Source organism: Poromitra crassiceps (assembly GCF_964638095.1).
Source record: "Poromitra crassiceps genome assembly, chromosome: 17".
NCBI classification, from domain to species: Eukaryota; Metazoa; Chordata; class Actinopteri; order Beryciformes; family Melamphaidae; genus Poromitra; species Poromitra crassiceps.
The window spans coordinates 39,177,057-39,201,718 of record NC_139635.1 but is presented as its reverse complement, the minus strand read 5'-3'; the positions used below and the strand labels follow the sequence as shown (position 1 = coordinate 39,201,718).

General features: G+C 46.8%; 1 protein-coding gene and 1 pseudogene across 2 annotated transcripts in view; both read right to left on the bottom strand.

Annotated features, from left to right (window-relative positions):
- xrn1 (5'-3' exoribonuclease 1) overlaps positions 1-11,326 on the bottom strand; it is a 41,892-nt gene extending 30,566 nt beyond the window's left edge. The window contains exons 1-13 of the mRNA XM_083653756.1: positions 11,159-11,326; positions 9,023-9,255; positions 7,023-7,120; positions 6,371-6,480; positions 6,121-6,231; positions 5,429-5,517; positions 5,137-5,224; positions 4,821-4,989; positions 4,544-4,611; positions 3,532-3,672; positions 3,267-3,430; positions 2,022-2,111; positions 1-65 (exon numbers count right to left, since the gene is read on the bottom strand). The exon at positions 1-65 is cut by the window's left edge and continues 92 nt beyond it. Of these exons, the coding sequence (XP_083509882.1) occupies positions 1-65; positions 2,022-2,111; positions 3,267-3,430; positions 3,532-3,672; positions 4,544-4,611; positions 4,821-4,989; positions 5,137-5,224; positions 5,429-5,517; positions 6,121-6,231; positions 6,371-6,480; positions 7,023-7,120; positions 9,023-9,255; positions 11,159-11,233 (1,501 nt within the window). The 5' untranslated portion in view covers positions 11,234-11,326. The remainder of the gene's footprint in view (positions 66-2,021; positions 2,112-3,266; positions 3,431-3,531; positions 3,673-4,543; positions 4,612-4,820; positions 4,990-5,136; positions 5,225-5,428; positions 5,518-6,120; positions 6,232-6,370; positions 6,481-7,022; positions 7,121-9,022; positions 9,256-11,158) is intronic.
- A 5,424-nt stretch (positions 11,327-16,750) lies between these two features.
- LOC310792402 (beta-1,3-galactosyltransferase 2 pseudogene) lies at positions 16,751-17,735 on the bottom strand (annotated as a pseudogene). The gene is made up of 2 exons: positions 17,595-17,735; positions 16,751-17,557 (listed from the first exon to the last, which is right to left on the bottom strand). The product of its transcript is annotated as a beta-1,3-galactosyltransferase 2 pseudogene (transcript).
- Positions 17,736-24,662: the final 6,927 nt, after the last annotated feature.

Sequence of the window (24,662 nt, the reverse complement as noted above, 5' to 3'; positions counted from 1 at the left end):
TCAACTTTAACCCAGAGACGTTCCTGATGTCGGACAGGAAGGGGGCGTAGTGGTAGGGGTAGTACCTGGGAAGACGGACGGAAACCTTTAGAGCAAGTTTTCCGTAAAGGGCAGTTGAGAGCACAGCGATGTATGACGGTCGCACCACCGGAGCGTGATCACATTCTACCGTCGGTCGCAACGGCGTAACGTCGACACTTCCGGCGATGTGTCATCGGTGCGATGATGGTTGCGCCCATCGCAGAGACTTCAATTGCTTGCTCAGTCGTCATGACAACATTACGGAACGTTCTTATCTTATTGTTCATTCTCTGAGCTCAAACTAAACGAGTAATCAACAGTATTGGAAGACCATACATTTGTAGAAAGAAAAATACAAACGCAAAACAAAACGCAATATTTCACAACTTCCTTGACCAGTGGGAATCCTGAGAAAAAAAAGCCACAAAAAGGAAAAGCAAATACTGACGTTTTGACACCTGTGTGTGTCTTCCGTGTTTGCGCCTATTAAAATTGACGAACTTTGACCATGTGCTCCAGATCCTTTTGTTTCACTAGTTTAACTCAGTCCCCTTGTCTGAGAGGCACTTGTCTGGCGTTGTCAGCTGAAGCGCGTTTTTTCTCTTTGTTCTATTATTTATTATTTAGACCGGATGGACTGTAGGCCCTCTGAGCACCGGGCAAGTGGGCCGAGGAGCAAAGACAGAGAAAGCATAGGCTACCGTATTTATGTTGTGAGAACGTGTGTGTTTGGAAATAAAGCCAGCTAAAAAGTGAGCAGACGTTCTTGCTTTGTTCATCGCTGCAAATCAGCGCATTTCTCGTTTGTGTTTTTGTGACAAAACGTGGTGGTTTGGAGAGCAGAGAGTCAGGGACTCCTCCTGGTGAAACATCTTGTAATGTGTGATCGATCCCCTGTCGCAGCTCAGTCACATAAGTGTGAAAGGTAAAACCACTCAAAGAACAGAGACTGACGACCCCGACGAGGATCTTGTAGTCTGTACGAGCCATAAATCGCACAAACTGTGGTCTGTCCGTCAGGTCGTCAATAATCCAGGAGGTTGTGGAGGGGTCCACCTGCATCCTTTGGAGCTTCTCGTGCAGCAGTGCAGGTTGGATGGTGTTAAAGAGGGCACTGGAGAAATCAAAGAACATGATCCTCACAGTGCCGCCTGCTGTGTTGAGGTGAGAGTGGGCTCGCTGAAGCAGGTAGATGATGGCGTCGTCGACTCCAACCTTGGGGCGGTACGCGAACTGCAGTGGGTCCAGGAAGGAGATCACCTGGGGTCTGAGATGTACCAGCATCAGTCTCTCCAGGACTTTCATGATGTGTGATGTTAAGGCAACCGGCCTATAGTCATTTAGGGCAGATGGAGAAGGCTTCTTAGGAACCGAAAAACAAGGCAAGAAATCTTCCACAGCACTGGAACCTTCTCCTGGATCAGGCTGAGGTTGCTGTAGAACCCCACATACTGTAGCTGTTCTGCACAGGTCTTCAGGACCCTGGGGCAGATCCCATCCTGACACTGCAGCCTTGTTCTGGCGTAACTTCTCCAACTGGCCTCTTGACCTGGATGCTGGTGACAGACAGTCTGGTGGTGGGGGAAGAGGGGGGGGGGGTGTAGGAGGTATTGTTTTGAAGTCCATAGTAGTGGGGGGGGGGGGGGGGAGGCAGAGTACGAGCCTGTGGTCTTGGTCACCGGGGGAGGTGAGAGAGAAGGAGGCAGGGAGGCAGGGGGGGTCAGTGTGGCTGGGGGCAGGGGGAGGGGCAGCTGAGGATCCTGTGCTGAACCTGTTGGAAGAAGGTGTTCGTCTCATTGGCTCTGTCCAGGCTTCCCTCAGCCTGCTCACCCTTCACCTTGAAGCCCGTGATCTTCTTCATTCCAGACCACACTTCCCTCGCGTCGTTTTGCTGGAGCTTGCTTTCCCTGCCCTCCCTCAGTCTCACTTTCAGTGCTCTCTGTACGCTCCTCAATAACTCCCCGTGGGTACAGAAGAGAAGAGAGGAGAGCAGTTCTTACCAGCTCCAGGACTGGACCCCATGGTAGTAGTAGTGAAGAATCCACTGGATGCCCTCCACATAACACTTGGCCTGGCTGGCTAGAAACTCACTGCAAGTAGGCGAAGAAAAACACATTGTAAGATCAGTCGCGAGGATGAGCCGACACATCAGATTCCTGGAGTGACTGTTGTTTGAGAACAACAACAGACTCAACACAAACATACTCACAGGCAGGGTATATGCAGGAATCCTGAAGTTAAGTTCAATGCCTTTTAAGACCCTTTCAATATATTTTAAGAGCTCAACGCCACTTTCGTCACATCAGCGATAGGGGTGTAAAAATCACAAGTTTCATAACGATACGAGATTACATAGATTATTTTGTCAACGACACGATATTTGCTGATATCACAAAGTGTGCCACAGTACTATATCGATTCAATTCAGGGGTCTGCGACCGATGTCAGACGATATCATTATGCTCATTTAACACCATCAGCACAGTAGCTACACAATGTAATACCTCTCAAATGGCGATTAAGACTTTTGAATACTTCTTAAGGGCCTTCATTTTCCCTAAATTGATTGATCAACTTGTAATACTTTTCAAGACCCCGCGGATACCCTGAACGAGAGACCACATGGCACAGATTTGCCATTTGTGACACAAGATGGCCATCGGAAAGGCTGCAACAGTAGATTTGAAAAGTTGCAATAGCTGCTTAATTTTTATTTTATTTAGCACATATTAACTTATTTTCAGCAGCTTCTACTCTGTTCAAATACTGACTTGCACATTTGTAAACCTTCCAATTTAGGACAAAGATGTGTGCATATTTTGTGACTTCTCAGGTGCTACACTCGACTCAAACCTTTAGATTAGCTTTTAAATCACAGCACTACATTAGTAAATAAACCTGTTGATTGAGCCCAATCTAGGAGAGACACTAAGTGTGGGGTTCCTTTACCAGAAGTGACACTGCCACCTGATTATTGCCTTGTCCATCTATTTTATTTTTCTTCCTTCTTGTCTTTGTTTATTCTTCCATCTTCTGTTACTGTCCAGATCAATGTTGTGTCTGAGATGCCATGTTCTTGTTTTTTGTTTGTTAAAATCAGAAACCCCCCCCCCCCCCAAAAAAAGTAAATCAACCTGTTTACTTGTGTGACAAGTGTGTGTGTAAGTGTGTGTGTGTGTGTGTGTGTGTGTGTGTGTGTGTGTGTGTGTGTGTGTGTGTGTGCGCGCGTGTGTGTACACACTCACTCAGACACCACATCCACACCCATCTTGGTCATGTAGTAAGTGCGCTTGTATTGTCTGAACTCTGTCTCAAACATATCGTCCTCCTCTTCCTCATCGTCTGCCACGCCTCCTCTCCCTGCTCCCGCCTCTTGATCAGACACGGCGAGCGCTGCCTGATAGGACTCCTGCAGACACAAGCGCAAAAGGCAACATTATCTGCCGGGAAACAAATCGCTGAAATTGAAAGGAATAGTAAATGAAATAATGTGGGGTTTATGTCCATTACAGCATTCTCCTTCTTCCTGATGTTGTAGACAGCTTCTTTCTCTGCAGCCAAGCCAGCGGCCTCGTTCAGATACTTGTTCCCCACTTTACTCTCAAACCACTTCAGGTCCACAAACACCTCGCTGAAATGCTCGCGGTCAAACTAGAGGGAGGGAGCAGGAGCAGAAGGAGAATGAAAGGAGGAAAGTTTCACAGTTCAGAAATGATATCACCAGGGGCATCCGGGTAGTGTAGCAGTAGATTCCCTGCCTACCAACACAAGGGTTGCAGGTTCGCGCCCCCCGTGTTATTAGGGCTATGTGTCCTGGTCGCTGCACTAGCGCCTCCTCTGGTCGGTTGGGGAGCCTGTTCGGGGCGGAATGGAACTGGTGGGAATAGCGTGATCCTCTCCAATGTGCTACGCCCTGCTGGTGAAGCTCCCCGCTGTCAGGTGAAAAGGCTGGCAAGTGCGCATGTGTCGCAGGAAGCATGGTGCTAGTCTACGGCTCTCCCCAGATCGGTAGAGGGGGGTGGAGCAGCGACCAGGGCTGGTAGCATGAAATATCACATAAAAGGTGCATTGCCACCTTTTCTTATTCAAGCAGGTCCAAATAACTTCGCTGAAATAAATGTCGCTGTTGCTAGTCTCTGTAGCTAACTGGTATGAACACAATAATGATTCGACCTATAGGTCACAAATTTCCAAAGCTGCTGCCAAAACATGAGGGGAATCTTGTTACTCGTACCATGAGATGAGTATTGGCCTGCTTACATTATTTAAAATGATGTGTTCGTCCAATACAATGTAATTCCCACATTTGTTCATTGTTTTGTATTTGAGTGCTAATAAATGGGTTTTTTTTATACAAGTTATAATGTCAAAAGGTTCATAAATCACACAGAATTCAAAATGACAGGTGCATAATTAATCTGTCATTTGTAACAGTTAAGTGACTTCGTTACAAAAAGTAAGCATTGGTGATATTAGATTTTAAAGTACCGTAAGCTTTACAGAATCTCCTGCATTGTCTCACCTCGGACAGCTTCTCCATGTACTTCTCAAAGTTATAGAGGTTGAGATGACCGTTTTCATTCAGGTAGCCTGCATCAGAATGCAAGAGTCAGTTTCATTTCTAAGCATGTGACGATATCTGATCAGAATCAGATGTTACCGTCAAGCAAGTTGTCACGTGCAAAGTACAGTTTGACCGGTGTCTTGCACATACTCCACATTGAACATTCTAACGGATCTAAACACGTTCCAATTCAAAATGAGATGCCGTGGCGTCTACGTGTCTGCGTACGCCTCACCCCCTAGTTTGGGCAGTATGCTAATGTAGGTCTTGTACAGCAGGGGCAGCGCGTCGTGGTTGATGTGAAGATGGGGAAGGTGGGGGATGAAGTCGTTGCCCACCAAGAAGCCCATCAGAACCCAGTCGTCGAGAATCCGCTCCAAGTCGTACTCAAAACCAATCTGATGCTGGAAGACGCACACAGAGGCATCGTCAAAATAGACATCGTGGCATGTAGTAACACTGCAATACAATCAGCCATTCTCCCTAATGGGCTATACAAATGCTGTGTCGTTTTTAACAATGGTGTGTGTGTGTGTGTGTGTGTGTCTCACCCTGAGCTCGGAGAACTCATAGTCAATGTACTCCCTCATCAGAGACAAGTGCAGCAAGTGGAAAGTGGTCTCCTCTGGAGCCGTTATCCTGTAAGAAGAGAACACAATGAAACAGAACATTAGAGTAGAACAGAGTGGAGAGGAGGGTGGGAGACAGAAAACATCAGAATGGAGGAGAAGACACATCATAACATTGGGGGGGAGGGGGGGAGGAACAAAAGAAACAAAGGCAAAAGGAGAACAGGAGAGGACTGTTCCAACACTAGAGGGCGATATCAGAGACAACACACACCTCTTCTGCTGGGATTTCTTTCCTCCAAAGCGGACCTCTTCTCTAAGCAGGGAGAAGTTTGGCTCGTGGCTGGTCAGACCCAGCATGATCTACACAAAGAGAGACAGTATGAGGATCTATTAGAGACACACACACACACACACACACACACACACACACACACACAACAGTAGGGGGGAGTGATAGTTGTACATTCTCCTGTCGTGTCACTGTAATCCCCATCCCCACTAATTGAAAGCTGTAGATTGGTCCTATTTGCCAAATGGAGTTGCGGTGTGGGATCAGGCGACGTCTCCGCCCACAGCAAGTGGCTCCGCCCACAGCAAGTGGCTCCGCCCAAAGCAAGTGGCCCACTGAAACTTCAGAGGGACAGCAGTGAGCAGCAGCGCTCCGTGTGGAGGAAGCTGGACTCACCAACATGAGATCTTTCCTCTGCGTTGGTACACGTGAGCGTGCGGCTGCGTGCGCTTTACTGACGTCGCCTTGCAGAACTTCTAAGTTCAAACCGTTTTCAAACGGTTTCCTCTCGCTGCCATTTAGACCAACCAATGTGCAAAGTTGCCTAGTGGGGCTTTAAATATTATACTTTAACATTCACGCCCATGACGGATTCATTCCACCACCTATCTCCAATGCATTCGTCAATCGAGCAATCTACTCCACACACACACACACACACACACAGCTCCTACCAGGTCAGCATCCAGCCCGTACAGGCAGTGGCGGGTGTTGGGGTCGTGACTGGGCATGGCGTTCTCAGCGCGAATAAACTCCATGATCTTATGTTCTCCCTCACCTGGCGTCTGCAGGGCGAGAGACACACACACACACAGTACATTAATGTAGCAACGCCCTCCATCACATCACCATGATCAAATTCCCACTTACAGGTGTGTGTACAACAAGTGCACACACACCTCATGACCACACACACACACACACCTCGTGACCGGACAGGTAGACTCTGACGCTCTGCCATGTCCTGTCAGTGGAGACCTTGTTGTGGACAAAATACTTCAGCTGCTCCTGCAGTCTCGCCATGAAGTCAGTACCTATTATCACAAATAGCAAAAACAACAGAAACCGCAGTCAGATCTTTCCTACTTTGGAAAGAATAGAGACACTGCGTAACGCGTCATCATTCAGAAACCACGCCCAAGACGGGGGGAAAACAGAAACCCCCCCTCCAATCCTGGCATTCTCCCATGTCACGTGCATGGTTGCGTGTTGCACAAAAAGATTGTATATACGGAAGATGAACACTCCAACTTACTTCCTTGACAGCTAGATCCACATCTTTCTTCTCGCCAATTCTCAATGGCTTCCTTGTTTTGCTCGGGAGTACAACAAAACTTTAACTGGCGATTTTTTACATTTGTTGTCTGCGCAGCCCCACCACACAACAGCTTTTAGCTATGTTTAATTCAAGGAAAATGACGCTGGTGTGTGGAAATGAACCGAGCTTTTCCCCCGTGATGGGCGTGGCCTATTTCATGCAGTGTCTCTAAGGGTGCATTGATGCATTCCGCTATAGTGGCTTTTGCCGACTTTGATGGATGGTGCTAATTCCGTGCAATGTTTACAGCGTTCCTACCAGGAGTGATGCAGTTGGAGTCAAAGCGAGCCTCCGTGGGGAGCACCTCTCCCTTTTCCAAAGCTTTCTTTATCTTCTCCTCTGCTTCTTTGGCGGACCTGCACACGCACGCACACGCACACACACACACACACACACACAAAGTTCAAACTAACAGTCACGGTTCTGTAGTTTAGTGGCTAACACACTAAAGGCTAATGTCCACCAGCTCCGGCGGAATGCAGAAAGCTCAGTCAGCCTGGTCAGGCAGAGAGGAGAGTGAGGAGTTTATATTTTACACTTTATTTCTACGCTGTGCGGCCTCGCCTGTAGCTCGGCTGCTGCTTGGCCTCGCCTGCCATTTTGGCACGCGCGGGTGTATGTGTGTTGCTCACTAAATGTTATTGCATCAGTGATGTCACAGTGCATCCTTGTGTGTGTGTGCCCCATTATATCACTGATGACATCAGTGTGTGTGTCCCTATGACATCACTGATCAGTCTTATCACAATGCCTCCTTGTGTGTGTGACTGTGACATCACTGATCAGTCTTGTCACAATGCCTCGTGTGTGTGTGTGTGTGTGTGTGTGTGTGTGTGTGTGTGTGTGTGTGTATGTGTGTGTGTGTGTGTGTGTGATCACTTTTGACATCACTGATGACATCACTAATTAGCCTAATTTAAAAAATCTGGCTCCGTCAGTACACACCCTGAAGACTTCAGCCCAATCGCACGTAAAACGGCATAGCTGTGGCCGAACACAGAACTTGCACACAAAAAAACAGTCGCTAGTTTCAGGAAGTAGAGCAGATCCTGAAGCCGTGCCCCAGAGAGACAGAGAACAGAACATCGAAAACAACTGTTGTGTTTAAATCACGATTTATGTTAGAGATAACGGTGCAAAAACAGCAAATATCCCACCTCTCATTTCTGTTTCCATCAATGCCCCCACACCCCATCTAATGTTCTTATTATTCAAATGTCTTTATTGATTTTCTTCACACAGACTGACTCACATAACGTAAACCCGCCCTCTGCCACATGAAGACTAATCAAATGAAAACTTCAAAACAAAACAAAAAACAAGACCTAAGCATAACATAACAGATGACAACTACTTCACAAAGTCCACATCACGACCTCATTATAGAAACAGAAAAAAGCAGATAGATCATTTTACACTTTTGCAGCATATTGGGAATCAAAATAATCTAAGAATGGTTGCCAGACTTTGAAAAACGTGTGCACAGGCCCCCCCAAATTGAATATTTCAAGTTTTAAATAAATGAGCAGTCGACGTTTTAAAGAAATTAAATGAGCCATCATCTCTCCAACCCATTGTTTATGTGTAGGAGGTTTAACAGACTTCCACTTGAGTAGGATGAGGCATCTAGCCAAGAGTGATGTAAAGGCCACCACGTCCAACTGGGCCACAGAGAGCTTCAGAGCACTCGCACCCACTCCAAAAATCACAATCATACCGTTGTATCACGATACATTGCGATACAATACATATTGCGATATATTGCAATACTCTACACAATTTACTCCAAATTAAATAATAGAGCTAAAGATATACAACACAATGTGTACCACCCAGGTAGTGTAAAAATATGTACATCACTTTATACTGATAACTTAGTGGACAAATTTAGTCAAAACTACTGAGTGTTGAGTGTGTTACTGAATGCACTGACAAAAAGTATTCTTATTGTGTCACTGACCACACGGCTGTGCAAAAACATCGATATGGGAAATATCGATACAGTATCGATTAGGGGTGGGAATCACCAGATGCAGATGCCCGGTGGCCTGGCATGGCCTGCAAAAAAAAATATATATATATATACTTGGCGTCTAAATATCGATACAATATCGTCAGGCAAAATATCGCGATATATTGCCGTATCGATTTTATTGCACAGCCTTCCTCACGGTTTTGGCTCATGGAGGCTCTGAGCAGCACCTACCTCTGCCCTTAATTATACCTGCACTCCAGGCCCCCCGTCCACCCATCTCTACCTGAATCTCCTCCCTCTCTGCTGGTTCATCTTGGCCCTCGGCGCCACGCCGTCCACGGCCATGAAGAAGACCTTGCGCGGCTTGATGATCCTGAAGAGCACCTCCAGGTAGTGGAAGATGTCGGCGAAAATCTTCTCCTCGGAGATGCGAAAGTGGACGTCCTCGTCGTTGGGGTGGGAACACTGGTGGATGATCCCGTTCATGTCCAGGTAGAGGTTGTCAAACTCCGGGATCTGCGGCCGGCGAGAGAGAAGAGGAAGAGACCGTTGGGGTGAGGCCATTGCTAATGCAGCATTATCTCCCATTACACTGTAACAGCAGTGAGCCTGAACATCATCTTACACAGCAAACCTATATACATACATACATGTATGTATGTATGTATGTATGTATATGTATGTATGTATGTATGTATGTATCTCTGTTTCCATTTTCTTGGCCACTGTTGTTGGCAGGGCCGGATTTTTGAATTTGGTAATTGGAGCCAACTCAATTTGCTCAAATGGCTAATTAGTAATTAGTGGCCAAAATGAGGAGTGAACACAGCTTCAGCACCACGGAGAGCTCCATTAATTTGCTACTGATGGAGAACACCTGAGTGGAGTTGGAATACCAGGGAAGTGGACTACTGTATTAAAGCCCTCTGGGGAGAGAGGGGAGAGGCTGCATGCCAACTCTGTGAGCGAGGCCCGACTAAAATGGCCAGTGATGTGTGTTGCTCCGTCCGGTATCGGAACTAGTTCAACAAAATAAAACAAAAGACGGAGAGCAAAATTAAACTTAGCAACCGCATTCCCATCGTGGCCCTGAGTTAAAATTTCATTATGTTTCTATGGCTTTCCAAACCTAATAAACAAATTAGTACTTTTTTTTAATAGATGAAATAGCATAACAAAAAGAATGACATAATAACATAAGGCAGACATAATGTGATATATGATAAGAGCCCCGAGAGTGGCGTTAAATTGAGTTGTTTGTTTGTGTGTGTGTGTGTGTGTGTGTGTGTGTGTGTGTTTGTGTGTGTGTGTGTGTGTGTGTGTGTGTGTGTGTGTGTGTGTGTGTGTGTGTGTGTGTGTGTGTGTAGTGTGTACATATGTATCTGTACCATGTATTTAGTGATCCTGCACATGGAGTAAGCCAAGGAAGGAGTAGGTTATGGCAAACAAACAATTAGTACTTGTGATGATATATGCATTTGATTGGTTCCTGTTTGGTAATTCTAAAGCAGTGAAGAATTGTGGAATCCACTACTGTTGGGCTGAAAGCCACCATCTAATGCAATGCATATATGAAAAATGGTGGCAAATATATTCCGATATATTCTTCTAATTCCATTTGTAAAAATCCTTCATACTCAAATTCCCATGGTTTTCCTGTCTGGAATGCACCAAGTGCCTACGTGACAGGGGAGCAGTCAATCACTATTTTAGGAGCGGGGTGCGTGTTGTGGCAACATCGGCAGTGTCAAGATGCCAAGACAAGCTCGCATATTGTCTGAAGTCAAATGACTCAACTTGGCTTATGCAACGGGCTGAATCTAGTGACGTTTGTCTGTTGAAACTACCGTTTCGGCGGTAAAAAACACAATCTCCCTCACCTCCTCACCACAAACTAGGTCGCTCAAGTTCGTTCATGACTTTACTGACCTAGCGTAGCTGTCGCTAACTCACAGAGCATAGTGACCCAGCCTAGCTAACGCTAGCTGCTGCTTTGTATCTTCAAATTCACAGAGCAAAGCGACTGGAACGCAGCTGACAAGAAGCTCTGCATCCATTTCTATTATGAGCGTCACGTTCGTTAACGCTAACTAGCTGACTGCGAGAGGTTAATTGTTGTTCAGAATGTTCTTGTCCAACAAAAGACCAAAACAACAATGCAAACGACACTTAGCAATTGCATTCACCTTAACCCGTTTTTAATGTGTATATTTCCAATATGATTAGCTAGTGCCTCAATTTAGTAACGTTAATACGAGGCTGTGGTGTGTCAATAATGAAGTCAAAACTATTGCACAACACCGGGCACTAAAAGTTACGTGGAATAAAACTCCACCGGCCTGCTATATTTAGCTTGCGATAGCGGGCTGACAGCTAAGCTAACACCGATGCTAGCAGCTACCCAGCGTCCCTTTCCTACCTGATGTTCCTTGACAACTTCACTGAGGCAAGGATATCGCTCTGAAATCCATCGGTAGAATTTCGGGACTCCCATCTTCACCGCAAAACTGTCAGTCTTCGGATGAAATTAGTACAAAATGAAGAAGAGCAAGAGATATTTAGCTAGGTAACATGAGAAGCTGCTTTCGGCTACGGAGTCCGGTTTTGTTTCCAGCGGCCGATAACTGGCTACTTGTCCCTGGTCCGGCGGCTAAAACCTTCCGCCGCCACCAGGAAGACAAGCGAGCGGACCGGACCGGACACAATTGATTAATTTATAGACTCGGTAACACTTTACGACTTTCTGAAGATCTGTAGACGCACTGTTCTAGTGCAAAAGTTTGCCTTTTCCCCTTAGTTCAAGTTAGGCTTGTTCTTTGGGGTTTATTATAGCATCAGTTTAGCGACCTATTGCAGTACAAGGACGACACCTAGTGGCCAACTGGTGTTTCAGCTAATAGGAACCAGTGTCTGGCCTGCTGTGAGCTTCCAAGATTTAACAGATGTGTCATTGATTTCAACTACTAGTGAAGTGTCCGTTTACTCACTCAGTTGTTGGATTTGAGTGTGATTACACAACCTCACATCACTGCTGATATCACTTATATTCATATGTCACTCAATGATGTCATCAGTGATGAGATCAGTTATGTCATTGGTGATTATGTTATCAGTGATGTCACTCGAGCAATTGTGGTGTCATCAGTGATTTCATTGGTGAAGTTGTCACCAGTGTCACTTTTGCAAATGTGAATGAACGGTTCTTAAAGGAGGACTTAATTCCTGAGAGATAGGGTTAGACATGATGTTATCGTAGCGTTCTTGGTCGATAACGCCGTTGGTCATGAGCTTATCCAAAATTGGTGCAACCATCATCACTCTCTTGATGAGGTCTTCCCGGTGTTTATCCATAAAGTGCTTCGCTGAGGAGAAAGGGAGTCAAAAATGACTTTTTCACTAGCAAGGATGCCTATTTCTGCACGTTTTAACCATGCAATATAGCCTCTGAAAAGCTAAATAACAAGAAACTAAAGACTACTGTTTCAAAATAAAATAAAATATTTATTTCACAGCAGTGGTGAAATGAAGGCAAGGCAGTATTAAACCTGAGTGTCCTTGCACAACCCAAAATGTCGGGAACTGTCTGAACACTCTGAGTCTGAACATAGGTCTATGCAAAATCATAGAATGAATGGTTAGTTGACTACACAAATCAACAAAAACTAAACAAAATAATAGACTGCAGACTCACTGTTTGAACCAAAGTGATGTGTCTGTCTCTCCTCCGTTCAATTTCAGCACCATGGACAGCAGGGATTCCACTAGGATTTTTTGGCCAATGCAGCCGGTGTTCCAAGATTCCGGCCTTATAGAATATTTACCAACCCAATCAACCACCCAGTCAAAATGTAGATATTGAAAAAAGATCGATTTAATATTTTTTTTAATCCATAACATATTTTGGTAACACTTTACAATAACGTACACAAATACTATAGTAGTTACTAGTAAACTAACCATTAACTAATAGCCAGTTAATGAGTAGCTAATGAAAAATTTGGAATTAGTCAATCACTAGTTAATCATAGTTAATGAGTAATCTAGTAGTCTAATCTACGGCATATACACACACTGTCAGACGGGGTCATCTCGCCATTCCGAAGTGTCGGCATTCCGATCATTGACTTCTATGTTTTCGGAGAGGCGGCCCTTTTTATCTCCAAAAATGTTTCGCCATTGCGAAGGATATTAGGTCCGCCATTCCGACATAGCATCTTGAGTTATTTAGCCTACAGGGGTGGGAGAGGTTAGGTTTAGGGTTAGGGTTAGGTTCTGGGGGAGGTTAGGTTTAGGCGTGGGGGGTGGGAGAGGTTAGGTTTAGGGTTAGGGTCTGGGGGAGGTTAGGTTTAGACGTGGGGGCTGGGAGAGGTTAGCTCCAGCCGGTCCCCCGGGTTAGGGTTAGGGTTCTTTCGCAATGGCGAGACAGATATACATTCCGACAATTTTGTCAGAATGCCGGTATTTCGGAGTGCCGACATTTCGGAATGCCGAGGTGTCCCCCTGTCAGACTGTCACTCACGTGTCTTGAAGTTCGATGCAAATAAACAGCTTGTTGCAAAGACTGAACTCGCTAGTAATCTTTATCAGATATACATTCAAGTATATTACAAGAGCGACTCTTTCAGATTAAAGTTGGAGATAAACCAACAAGCTTTCAATAGACGTGGTATGCTCTCGATTAACAGCTCAGTGTACGATCCTCTGGGTTTCCTGGCCAGAGTCACATTGCCTGCCAAAATGATGCAGCAAGAACTCTGTAGGAGAGGATGTGGCTGATATGACACTTGTCCGCAGGACATCTTGCACAAATGGAAAAAGTGGTTGGATGAGTTGGATCTGCTGGCTGCGTTTGATGTAAACCAGTGCATCAAGCCGGTGGAAAGATCAGGTGTGCCCAGCTACATCACTTCACCGATGCCAGTGAGGGCAGAACGAGGGCAGAATGGTAACATACATTTGGATGTTTAAGGACGGCTTTACTGATTTTCAACCAGATTTGTATCATTACAAAGTAGTATGATTAAATGGGCAGCCTTTACCTCCCCCTTTACACCGCCCATATCCCTTACGGTAGTAACTGTCGTAATCTTTAACACATCCTTGACATCTCCCCCTTTTAGATATTACCCATATCCCCATACTCAGTATCGCTTGTACTAGTAAGAACACTTATGGCCTAACAGTTAACATTATCTACCAATCACACTGTATATTCTTTTCCAATAACAAACATGCACAATGGTCTTACTTTTGTTTCAATTTTCCATACAAAACACATATACAACCAACCATCAAACAGTCCAGTATTTTATCTTTTTTCCCCAAACTCAAGTCACTGAATGACAACAACCTCACAAATCCAGCCTCTGGATAGGCTTAATGGATCTACCAGACCTGGTTTGTAACAGTCCATCAGTGTTCACTTTTGGACCAGGTGAACTATGTTTCGGGCTCACCCGAACGTCTGGTGGGTCATGTCCAGGGTTTATGTTGGCCTCCACTGGGGGCCCCGCAACGGGCACCGATTGGAGATGGCGACGGTTTCGCCTGTACAGAGCTCCTTGCTCTGTCTCGATGAGGTATGACCTCTGTGTGGTGCTCTCACCTGCCACGACCGCAGGTGTAGTCCAAGTCTTCTGGTTGTCCAGCCTTGTCAGAACATGGTCTCCCTGCTGCAGCGGTGTGAGCTGTCTCACACCATGACGCTTGTTGTAGTAGTAGGCTTGCTTACTCTTCTCCACAGCATCTTTAGCTCTGACGTGCAGCCTGCTCGGCCACTTCAGTTGCAGATTCTTGGCAAGGATGGGCAGAGTCGTCCTGATCTTCCGGCCCATCAGGAGTTCAGCCGGACTGACACCTGTGTGGGGAGGATCTGTAGATCATTAGAGCGAGCAGGGGATCCTTCTGTTTCAGAATCCTCTTGGCTGTTTGGACTGCACGCTCTGCATGTCCGTTCCCCTGTGGGTTATGGGGACTAGAGGTTGTGTGTTTAAAGTCCATCTCACGGGCCAGGTCTCTGAACGCCTCACTGCTGAACTGTTATCACTGACAACCTCCTCCGGTATTCCGTACCGGGCAAATGTAGCTCTCAGCTTCAAAGCTACGTGTGCACTTGTCGTGGTTGGCATGTGGAGTATCTCCAGGTATCTAGAATAGTAATCTGCTATGACTAGGAAATTGTCCTTTTCATGTTCACACAAATCTATGCCTATTTTCTTCCATGGCCTGTCTGGGAGGGGTGTTGACAAGAGAGGCTCTCTGCTCTGTGCTCTCCTCTGCTCACGACAGTACATGCAGTTTTTGACCTTGTGTGTGATCTGTGATGCTATGCCGGGCCACCACACTGAAGTGTTGGCTCTGTCACGGCACTTATTACCTGCTGCCCCTGATCACTAACCCATCATGCACAGACAGTTCGTTTCTCACGGGAAAGTACTCCCTAACACAGCTGTGTGTGTGTGCTATGTGTTCTGGCCACCCCCTCTGAATGTACCTGATCACCTCTTGGAGCTGCTCATCTGCTGCTGTCTCTGCTCGGATCATGTCCATCTTTTGTGGCGATGCTGGCACGCTGCTGATCACGGCTGCAACGTAGCACTCCACGTCTGTGTGACTGTCTCTGTTGTGCTCCGGGTCCCTCTGCGGGCTCCTGGAGAGCATGTCTGCCACCACTAGGGTCTTCCCTGGTGCATACTCCGCCTCCAGGTTGAACCTCATCAACCGCATGAGAAGTCTTTGGCAGCGGATCGGCACATTGTCGAGATCTCTAGAGTTCATCAGTGGAATGAGGGGTTTGTGGTCTGTGACCAGTTTGAATTCAGGCAGGTACATCTCAAACCTCTCATCGCCAGGCACTCTTTTTCTATCTGAGCATACCTAGTTTCAGCGTCGGTTAGCCATCTTGAACAGTACGCCACAGGCCTCCAGTCCTCGCCATGGAGCTGTAACAGTACGCCGCCTAAGCTGTAGCTGCTAGCGTCTGCCGAGACCTTCGTGGCCCTGTGCACATCATAGTATTATAAATAGACCATGTCAGGGTAACCCATTTTCAATGGTTTTAAATTGAAAAAACGAAATGGGGGGAATCAGTTTTTTTGTTTTTGTTTCTTTTTCTTCATTTTTTGTTTTTCAGTTTTTTTCCCGTTTTTGTTTTTTCGTTTTCGTTTTCCGTTTTAAACTTTAAAACAGAAAAACGGAAAGGGACATTATTATTATTATTAGGGGGAGTGCAGAGTGGGAATTACACGCATGGCCTCCGTTGCCCCTCCCTATGGCCGTGATGCCATGAGATCCCTAAGGCCACCTTGGTAGTGCCCAGCTACCAGCCTGCTATGTCAGTTGCTTTAAAAGCATCAGTAGTCTCAGTTTGATGTAGCGGCTCTATGCAAAGGATGAAGAGAAAATTCGCTCTTCATGATGTCAATAGAGCAATGGCCTTTGTGCCCTGGCATGTGACCTTGTGCCCTAAAAAAAATCGTGAGGCCGAAGCCCAGATGGCCTTGCCCCTAAAATGACGAAATTCCCACCCTGATTATGGGTTTAAGCCTCGCTGCTCGTTAAACTAACTCAAGGCATTATTCTGATAAACTGGTCACATATATGTTACGTTCTCACCCGCAAAATATTAAAACTTTAAAACAGTGGGTTTTTTTGCTTGAAAACAGCTTTTTGGCAAGTCTAAAAAAGGACTACGGTAGGCATAATCTACTTCTGTGTCTAAAACCGGAAAGACGATTACAAAATGACGTCATGCAGAAGCGTCCTTGTATGGGCAAAAGAATAAGGTGAATATAGCACACAGAGAGGAAGCAAATTGTTGCATTTCTGATCAACTATGTCATATATCATGTTATTTATGAGGGCTTTAAAACATCAATGACAGATGAATAGATCTGGGGGCCGGGGCTATTGTCCTCAATGGTAGCTACGGTCATGGCCCCTCTCCCAGCGCCATCTTGCGTGGAGAAAAAAAGGAAAAAAGAAAGAAAAAAGAAGCGCACGTGTTTCAGTGTTAACAAGCGTTGTGCTTGTTGCTCTGCAAGTGGTTCCAATACTTGATGAGTTCATTGGGCTGGAAGTCGTGGGACGTTATCAGGTGGCTGTATGTGCAGCTGGAGTATGACACCCGGAAGTAGTTGAAGAGGAACTCGTTGGGCGGCGGCACCGGGTCGATGCACAGCTTGGCCAGGCAGATCCCCACGTACACGTCCTCCAGGTGCAGCCTGGGTATGCTGAGCGATGCCTGGTAGATCAGCTCCGCCATGTCCCCCGAGAACACGTACCCCGTGCCCGAGCAGAAGGCAGGGTAGCGCTCGCTGGGATACAGCTCCGGCGGCATGTACCACCTGCTGTTCTTGTTGCGGTGTGGTCCGAAGCCCCTGTACAGGTAACCCGTGAAGTACCTCTGCCTGGGCGGCAGCTCGGGCTTCAGCAGCTTCTGGATGAGATACTCGGTGTTGACGAACATGTCGCTGTCCGTCTTCATCACGTAGCATACGTGCGGACAGTGGGTAGCCACCCAGTTCATGCCCATCAGGGTTTTGATAGTCAGGTTGTGGTACGTGTCCTGGTAGTCCTGTTGGATGATGTCGTGGTGGACACGGCTCTCCTCCTCTATGCTGCTCTGGAGGAAGGTGTCCGAGCCCTTTCCCGCGCCGAGCAAAAAGAGACGAACGAAGCCCAGCCCCATGCTCTCGTTCCCCCACGTCTGGCGGATGGCGTTGCGGGCGCTGGTCTGGCCGGGTTTGGCAGTGATGAGGAGGATGAGGAATGGCGTGCTGTCCCTGCACTTGAAGGGCTCGTTCAGGATGTAGGCACTCTGCTTGGCCTCTACCTTGGGGCCGTGGAAGCCCGACGGTGTACTGGTAACTGAAGAACAGGAAGAGGGTGAAGAGCAGGGCCAGAGAGAGGAGGCCTGCCACGTGGGTGCCGAAGAGGGAATGCTTGACTCTCAGGGTCATCTTGATGGGACAGCAGTGCCGGCGCCTCCACTGCATGGTGCAAGTCGGGATCGCATGGGGCTGCTGCTCGGGTCATATACAATCAAGTGGTACAACAGTGATGATGTCACAATTGCACAGTGACATCACTGATGATATCATAGACATTGTGACATCATTGTGATGTCATCAGTGAGTGATGTCATCAGTGATGCAAAGTAGAGAAATTGTGCGCTGTGCGTGCAGAGATGACTGATGATGTCATAGGCGTTGGGACATTATTATTATTATTAGGGGGAGTGCAGAGTGGGAATTAAACACATGGCCTCCGTTGCCCCTCCCTATGGCCGTGATGCCATGAGATCCCTAAGGCCACCTTGGTAGTGCCCAGCTACCAGCCTGCTACTGTCAGTTGCTTTAAAAGCATCAGTAGTCTCAGTTTAATGTAGCCTACCCTATGCAAAGGATGTGTAATTGGCTCATTTTAAGACAAATTTCAGAAAATTCGCTCTTCATGATGTCAATAGAGCAATGGCCTTTGTGCCCTGGCATGTGACCTTGTGCCCTAAAAAAATCGTGATGCTAAAGCCCAGATGGCCTTGCCCCTAAAATGGCGAAATTCCCACCCTGATTAGGGGTTCAAGCCCTGGGGGTGCTGGACACCCTATTGTAATTGCCATGTTTATTAGGGGTTCAAGCCCAGAAGGGGCTGGAAACCCTATTGCAATATTTGGTGGCCGGGCCAGCGAAGCAGCATTTGCCATTATTATTCTTCTTCCTCCTGGGAAGTTGGACTTCCCATGCATGAAAATAAACCAAACTTTGCACAAAGGTCCAGTCCCATGCCAAACTTCGTCGATGCGAATTTGGCGCCAATAGTCCTGATGGTGGCGCTACAGTGACCATCTAAAGTTTCAAACTTTGAAAATTCATAACAAATCAGGCTACGTACTACAGCTTTGCAACTTTCACTGAAATGTGGGCCAAAGTGAGGAGAAACTTGTGTACACTGCAACCTATGGCCAATTATGAAGTTAAAAACTGCAAAAACTAAAACCAATTAAACCCTATTCCTCCCACATTTTTTCTTCAAATGACACTAAACTTCAGCATCTGCATCGTTAGACTGTCCTACACAAAAAATGCAAACTGATTTTCGATTGATCAAAAATTTAGCCCACAGTGCATCAATATCAAAACAGCTGCAAATTCTTGCTAAATAAAGGCCCGTAGCCAGGGTTTGAGGAGTACCGAGGTCATTTTAGCGCGGCGTGGGGGGCCCAGGGGGTCCCCCCAGATAGAAAATTTTGTCCATTTTAAAGTAAAATGCTTCAATCTGGTGCACTTTGAGAGCAACATTAAGAGGCTAGATCTATAAAGAACTACAGACATCATATTAGATTAATATCCTCTTTACTGTGCTGTTGCTTTACAATGATACACAAAATAAATGTCTCCCCACATAATATATATTCTGCATACAGGTCACACATGGCAGAATACTGCTCAATTAAATACAATGACCCATCCACACAAACATCACTTACAGGGGAGTTACTTACCCATTCACTTCAATAGAACTGTCCCCAAAGTCTAGCCCCAATCTAGCCCCAATGCAAAATTTGAACGTTGTGGTGAGTTATGTCTCTTCCTTCTAGCACACAGAGAGGAAGCAAATTGTTGCATTTCTGATCAACTATGTCATATATCATGTTATTTATGAGGGCTTTAAAACATCAATGACAGATGAATAGATTGGGGGGCCGGGGCTATAAAAAAAACTAATAATAAAAAAATACAGAGGTCATGACCTCGGTGTCCTCAATGGTAGCTACGGGCATGGCCCCTCTCCCAGCGCCATCTTGCGTAAAAAAAAAAGAAACAAAAAAGAAACAAAAAAGAAGCGCACGTGTTTCAGTGTTAACAAGCGTTGTGCTTGTTGCTCTGCAAGTGGTTCCAATACTTGATGAGTTCGTTGGGCTGGAAGTCGTGGGACATTATCAGGTGGCTGTATGTGCAGCTGGAGTATGACACCCGGAAGTCGTTGAAGAGGAACTTGGGCGGCGGCACCGGGTCGATGCACAGCTTGGCCAGGCAGATCCCCACGTACACGTCCGCAGGGCGCTAAGAAGGGTGAGGCGCGCGGCCCAGCATGTAACAGGATGTGAGCTGCCAGAACTGCAAGATCTGTACAACCAGCGGTGCCTCAGGAGGGCACTGAAGATCATCAAAGACACAAACCACCCCCACAACAGTCTGTTCTCCCTGCTACCCTCAGGGAGGAGATACAGGGTCCCAAGAGCACGCACAAATCGCTTGAGGGACAGTTTCTTCTCACAGGCCACGAGACTCCTTAACATATACAAATAGTGTAGCAGCCGTACTGTACCGCACTGCAGATGCTACCATTAGGCCTTGGCCACACTGATCCGTCAGAAAATGGACAGAACGGATAGACGGATAGATTTATGTCCGTTGCATGTACAAGTAACCTAGTTGTACAGCAGGTGGCGGTAAGCACCTTGAAGGTGTCAGCGACCCGCCTATAAACCGAGAGAAGAAGAAAGCTGGCGTCAGCTACCGCCTATAAACCGAGAGAAGAAGAAAGCTGGCGTCAGCTAGCTGTTAGCTCTGTGCGCTACGTTACTTATGTGGCAATAAAATGCCACCGAATGACCAGATTAGATGGTGAAATCAGACGGTGACACTGACTATCACGTTGTACAACAGCGGGATGGTGTACACAGCATTAATTAGAACGTCCTTCACTGCCTCGGCCACCATCTTTGAAAAGTTGAAACAAATCTCGGAACGCCTCCTCTCGAGACCTCGACTCTGATTGGCTAAACGGACAGTGACTATCCGACCATCCGATACGTCCATCCAGAAAAAGTTCATCCCTCTTCAAATTTCTGTCCATCAAAACGTATGCAACTTTGCTGGATACGTACGCTTCTGAGTTCACCACGGACAGTCGGACCGCTGTCATTGAAAATGAATGGAAGTGAACAGAGAAATGAACGCACACGGACAGACACCACGGATCAGTGTGGCCAAGGCCTTATGTATGACTAATGTTCAATAGTATGTTTAATTAGGTATACGCTATTTGCACCTAACAGAATGTTATTATGTTAATTATGTTTAAAGTATGTTCATGCCATTTGCACTATGGGCAGTGAATACGCCACTGTCTGTGGCGTGTTTTACTGCTTTATTGCTTGTTGCCTCTTGTTTTTTATTTATATATCTTTTATTTTTTGCACTATGTTGTAACGGAGCCTACAGCACAAGAATTTCACACGTGATACTTGTACTACGGAGTGACAATAAAAATCTTGAATCTTGTAAACATAAACAAATCACTTATTTTCTTTACTGTAACCTTTAGCTTATTCTGTAAACATATCCTCTTTTTTTCACTGAACAAGGTTTCAACACTTTTACAAATTATTTCAGGATTTACAACTTTTTCTTTTTCTCTTTTCTTTTACTTACAGAACTGTCATATTTTTTTAACTGTCGTTTCCGAAATGTCTCCATTTTAGAAAAGTCTCTGATCTATAAGTCCAACCTGTTTGGTTTCACCACAGCTCTCCCAGACCTGGTTCTAGGAGTAGATGGTGGATCTGGCAAGTTCTGCTTTGGTGGTTCTGCTGCACTCGGCCCCGGAACACCTCCCAGGGGTTGTTCTGCTTTACCACCTCGCTGCTCTGGTGACGGCTCCATGGGGATGAGATGGCGACGGTTTCGCCTGACTGTCCCGTGAGGGCCATCCATGATGTATGAACGTGGGGTGGTGTGGCTGCCTATCACAGTCCCCGTTGCACGTTGGTCAGCGACCAGGGGCGGACTGGGAAAATAATTCAGGCCGGGCAATGGGCATTAGATACCAAGCAGGCCAGGCCGATACGGGCCGACGCGCGTGCCGGCGTCCGTTTGAAGCCCAATTTGGGCCGTTTGAAGCCAGATTTTGGCCGTTTGAAGCCCAATTTGGGTCGTTTGAAGCATGATTTGGGCCGTTTGAAGCCCAATTTGGGCCGTTTGAAGCCCAATTTGGGCCGAGTCCAATTTTACAATGAGATGCACCCACTTAAAGTAATAAAACCACTAGTAAACCAGTAGGCGGCGCCTGGCCTGCTGTTCAGTGAGTGGCCTGACTGTGGGCACAAAAAAAAAAAAAAAAAAAAAAATTGCAGGCCAGGCCACCGGGCATTTGCCCGACGTGCCCGATTATGCAGTCCGCGCCTGTCAGCGACCCACACTTCCTGTCCGGGCGTGAGCCTGGCGAGATCTTGAGCACGGTGACGTCGGTTGTACTGCTGTGCATCTTTCATCCTCATCTCCCCCTCTTTCAGGACCACCGCTTCAGCGTCGGGAAGAGCAAGATCCAGTAGGGCTGGAAGTGTTGGCACTGTGGTGCGAAGTCTTCTTCCCATGAGAAGTTGGGCTGGGCTGTATCCATTCTGTAGTGGGGTGGCTCTGTATGCGAGCAAGGCGAGGTAGGGGTCAGCTGCTTTCTTCAGGAGCCCTTTTACTGTCTTGACAGCACGCTCAGCTTCCCCATTACTTTGTGGATATCTCGGGCTGCTTGTGACGTGACGGAACCAATATGACTCTGCGAACGCTGCGAAGGCTGTCCTGGAGAACTGCGGCCCGTTGTCTGTCACTAGAACCTCAGGAATGCCGTGGCGGGCGAAGATCGATTTCAAGTGTTGGATTACATCCGCTGACTTTGTAGCAGAGCGATCTCCACGTACCTTGACGTGTAGTCCACCACCAGCAGGTATGACTTGCTCCCCAGCATGAACAAGTCCGCTCCAAGCTTTTGCCATGGTCGGCCCGGATACTGTGTTGGCATCAGCGGCTCAGCGTGATTCTGTCTCTCTTTGCTGCACGTCCGGCAGTGGAGGACCAACTCGTTGAGCTGCTGGCTTAGCCCCGGCCACCATACTGACTGTCGTGCCCGCTCCCTGCACTTCACCACCCCCTGGTGGCCTTCATGCAGTCTGATGATGAGCACGTCGTTTCTCATAGTTGAGGGAATGACCAGTCTGTCCCCTTTCAGCAAAAGTCCATCATTCACTGTGAGGAATGCCTGTTCCCCCCAGTACAGCTTGAGTGCTCTGTGCAGGCTTTTAGCGGAGGAATACGGTAGTTGTACGGTTGGGAGAAAAAGCAGTGCCGAATGCGACGGCTGTTTGGCGGAAAAGTAAAGCGCTGAAAATTGTCAAAATAGAGCGTGCATGTACACAGATATCGATTTGTTTAGGTGGACGTTGTTTTAGGTGGCTAAATTACATTTTAGTTATTGACCCCGTGTAGTAGAGAGACAGAGCTGTGGAGGCTGTTGCTTGCAGTGCTGGATCTCGATAAACGGTGCGCTCAGCGCCCAGATCACTGTACCTATTTCAGTTAGTGTATGAACTAGCTGATAGGACCCCACTTCAAACAAAGCGAACTATCCCTTTAAGTTGGTGAGATCAACACATATGTGCACGCCCCCTGTCTTCTTGGGCACTGGCACCATGGCAGCGCACCAGTCTGTAGGCTCTTCAATTCTGCTTATCACACCGAGGCTTTCCATGCGGGACAGTTCCTGTTTGACTTTGTCCATTAGCGGTAAAGGAATCCTTCTGGGTGTCTTGAGTGAGAATGGTTGGGCCTCTTCCTTCAGCTTGATTGCATATGGCTGCTTCACCTCACCGAGACCACTGCATAGTTTTGGGTAGCTTGTTTTTAGCGTCTCCATGGTGATGCTATCCAGACGAGCTACAAGCTCCAGCTTACTGAGAGCAGGTCTCCCCAGTAATGCAGTGTGCAGGTGTCGAGTGACGTACACATCCTCCTCCTTCACCTCTTTCTCTCCCTTCTTCAGTATTAGCATGGCGACGCCCACAACATCCAGTGGACTTCTCCCTGGCCCAAAGAGTCGTTTTTCGGGTTTGTGGAGGGCAGGCTGGTCCTCTGCATAAACCTCATTAAACACATTGTGGGGTATGACCGTGACATCGGCACCGGCGTCAATTTTGAATGCCACAGGTCATTAATGTCAATGTGGACCATCCACGGATCTCCATCCGCTGCAATGCTGCCCAGAAACACAGCTCCCTCATCCTCTTCGACTTCATGTAGTCTTGGATGCTTTGCACACACGCTGGTAGTGCCCCTTTCTCCCGCATGAGCGACAATTCACTTCATTAGCAGGGCATTCGTGCTTTGGGTGCGGTTGAAAGCTGCCGCATTTATAACACTGGACACTTTTCCCCTTGCTGTGTTGGGCACTGTGTGTTTTAGCTTGGTAGCTATTAGCCTGGCGAGGTTTATTTTTAGCATATCTGTTGCTGCTTTTAAACACTCTGTCAACAGATTTAGTTTCACTTGCCTCTGTTCTGGTGTCTCCTCGCAGTGAAGATTGCTGCCTTTTTACCTCTTCAGTCTGCCTTGCCATGTTTATTGCCTTTTCTAGGGTTAAATCTGCGTCGAGTTGCATGCGCTCAGACAGCCGCTTATCCATCAGTCCGACAACAAGCCTGTCTCTTAATAGCTCGTCATGTAGCACGCCATAGCTACAATGTTCTGCTAGCGCATATAATGCTTCTGAACGTGTTAAGAAGCTGGAATCAGAGAATTTTGTTATTTTTCTTAATAAAAAATACTCAAATGTTAGGATGATGTCATCATTCCTACTGTGATGTCATAGATCACTCACTGATGATGTCATAACACAAGGTGATGTCATGTCCGGGACCTATAAAGGTTCGGTTCTGCAAGTCCTCTGCAGTTGTTCATAGACCATACATGGGCAACATACGGCCCGCGGGCGCCCCCTGTGTGGCCCGCGATGGAATTGCAAAAAAAAAAAAAAAAAAAAATTACAGTGCACTTGAACGCAACATGCAATATACCCGCTGTATAAGTGTCCAAATGTTCATGTCATTCTGGGCAATACTCTTATGTTATAGCATTTCAGTCTGAAATATG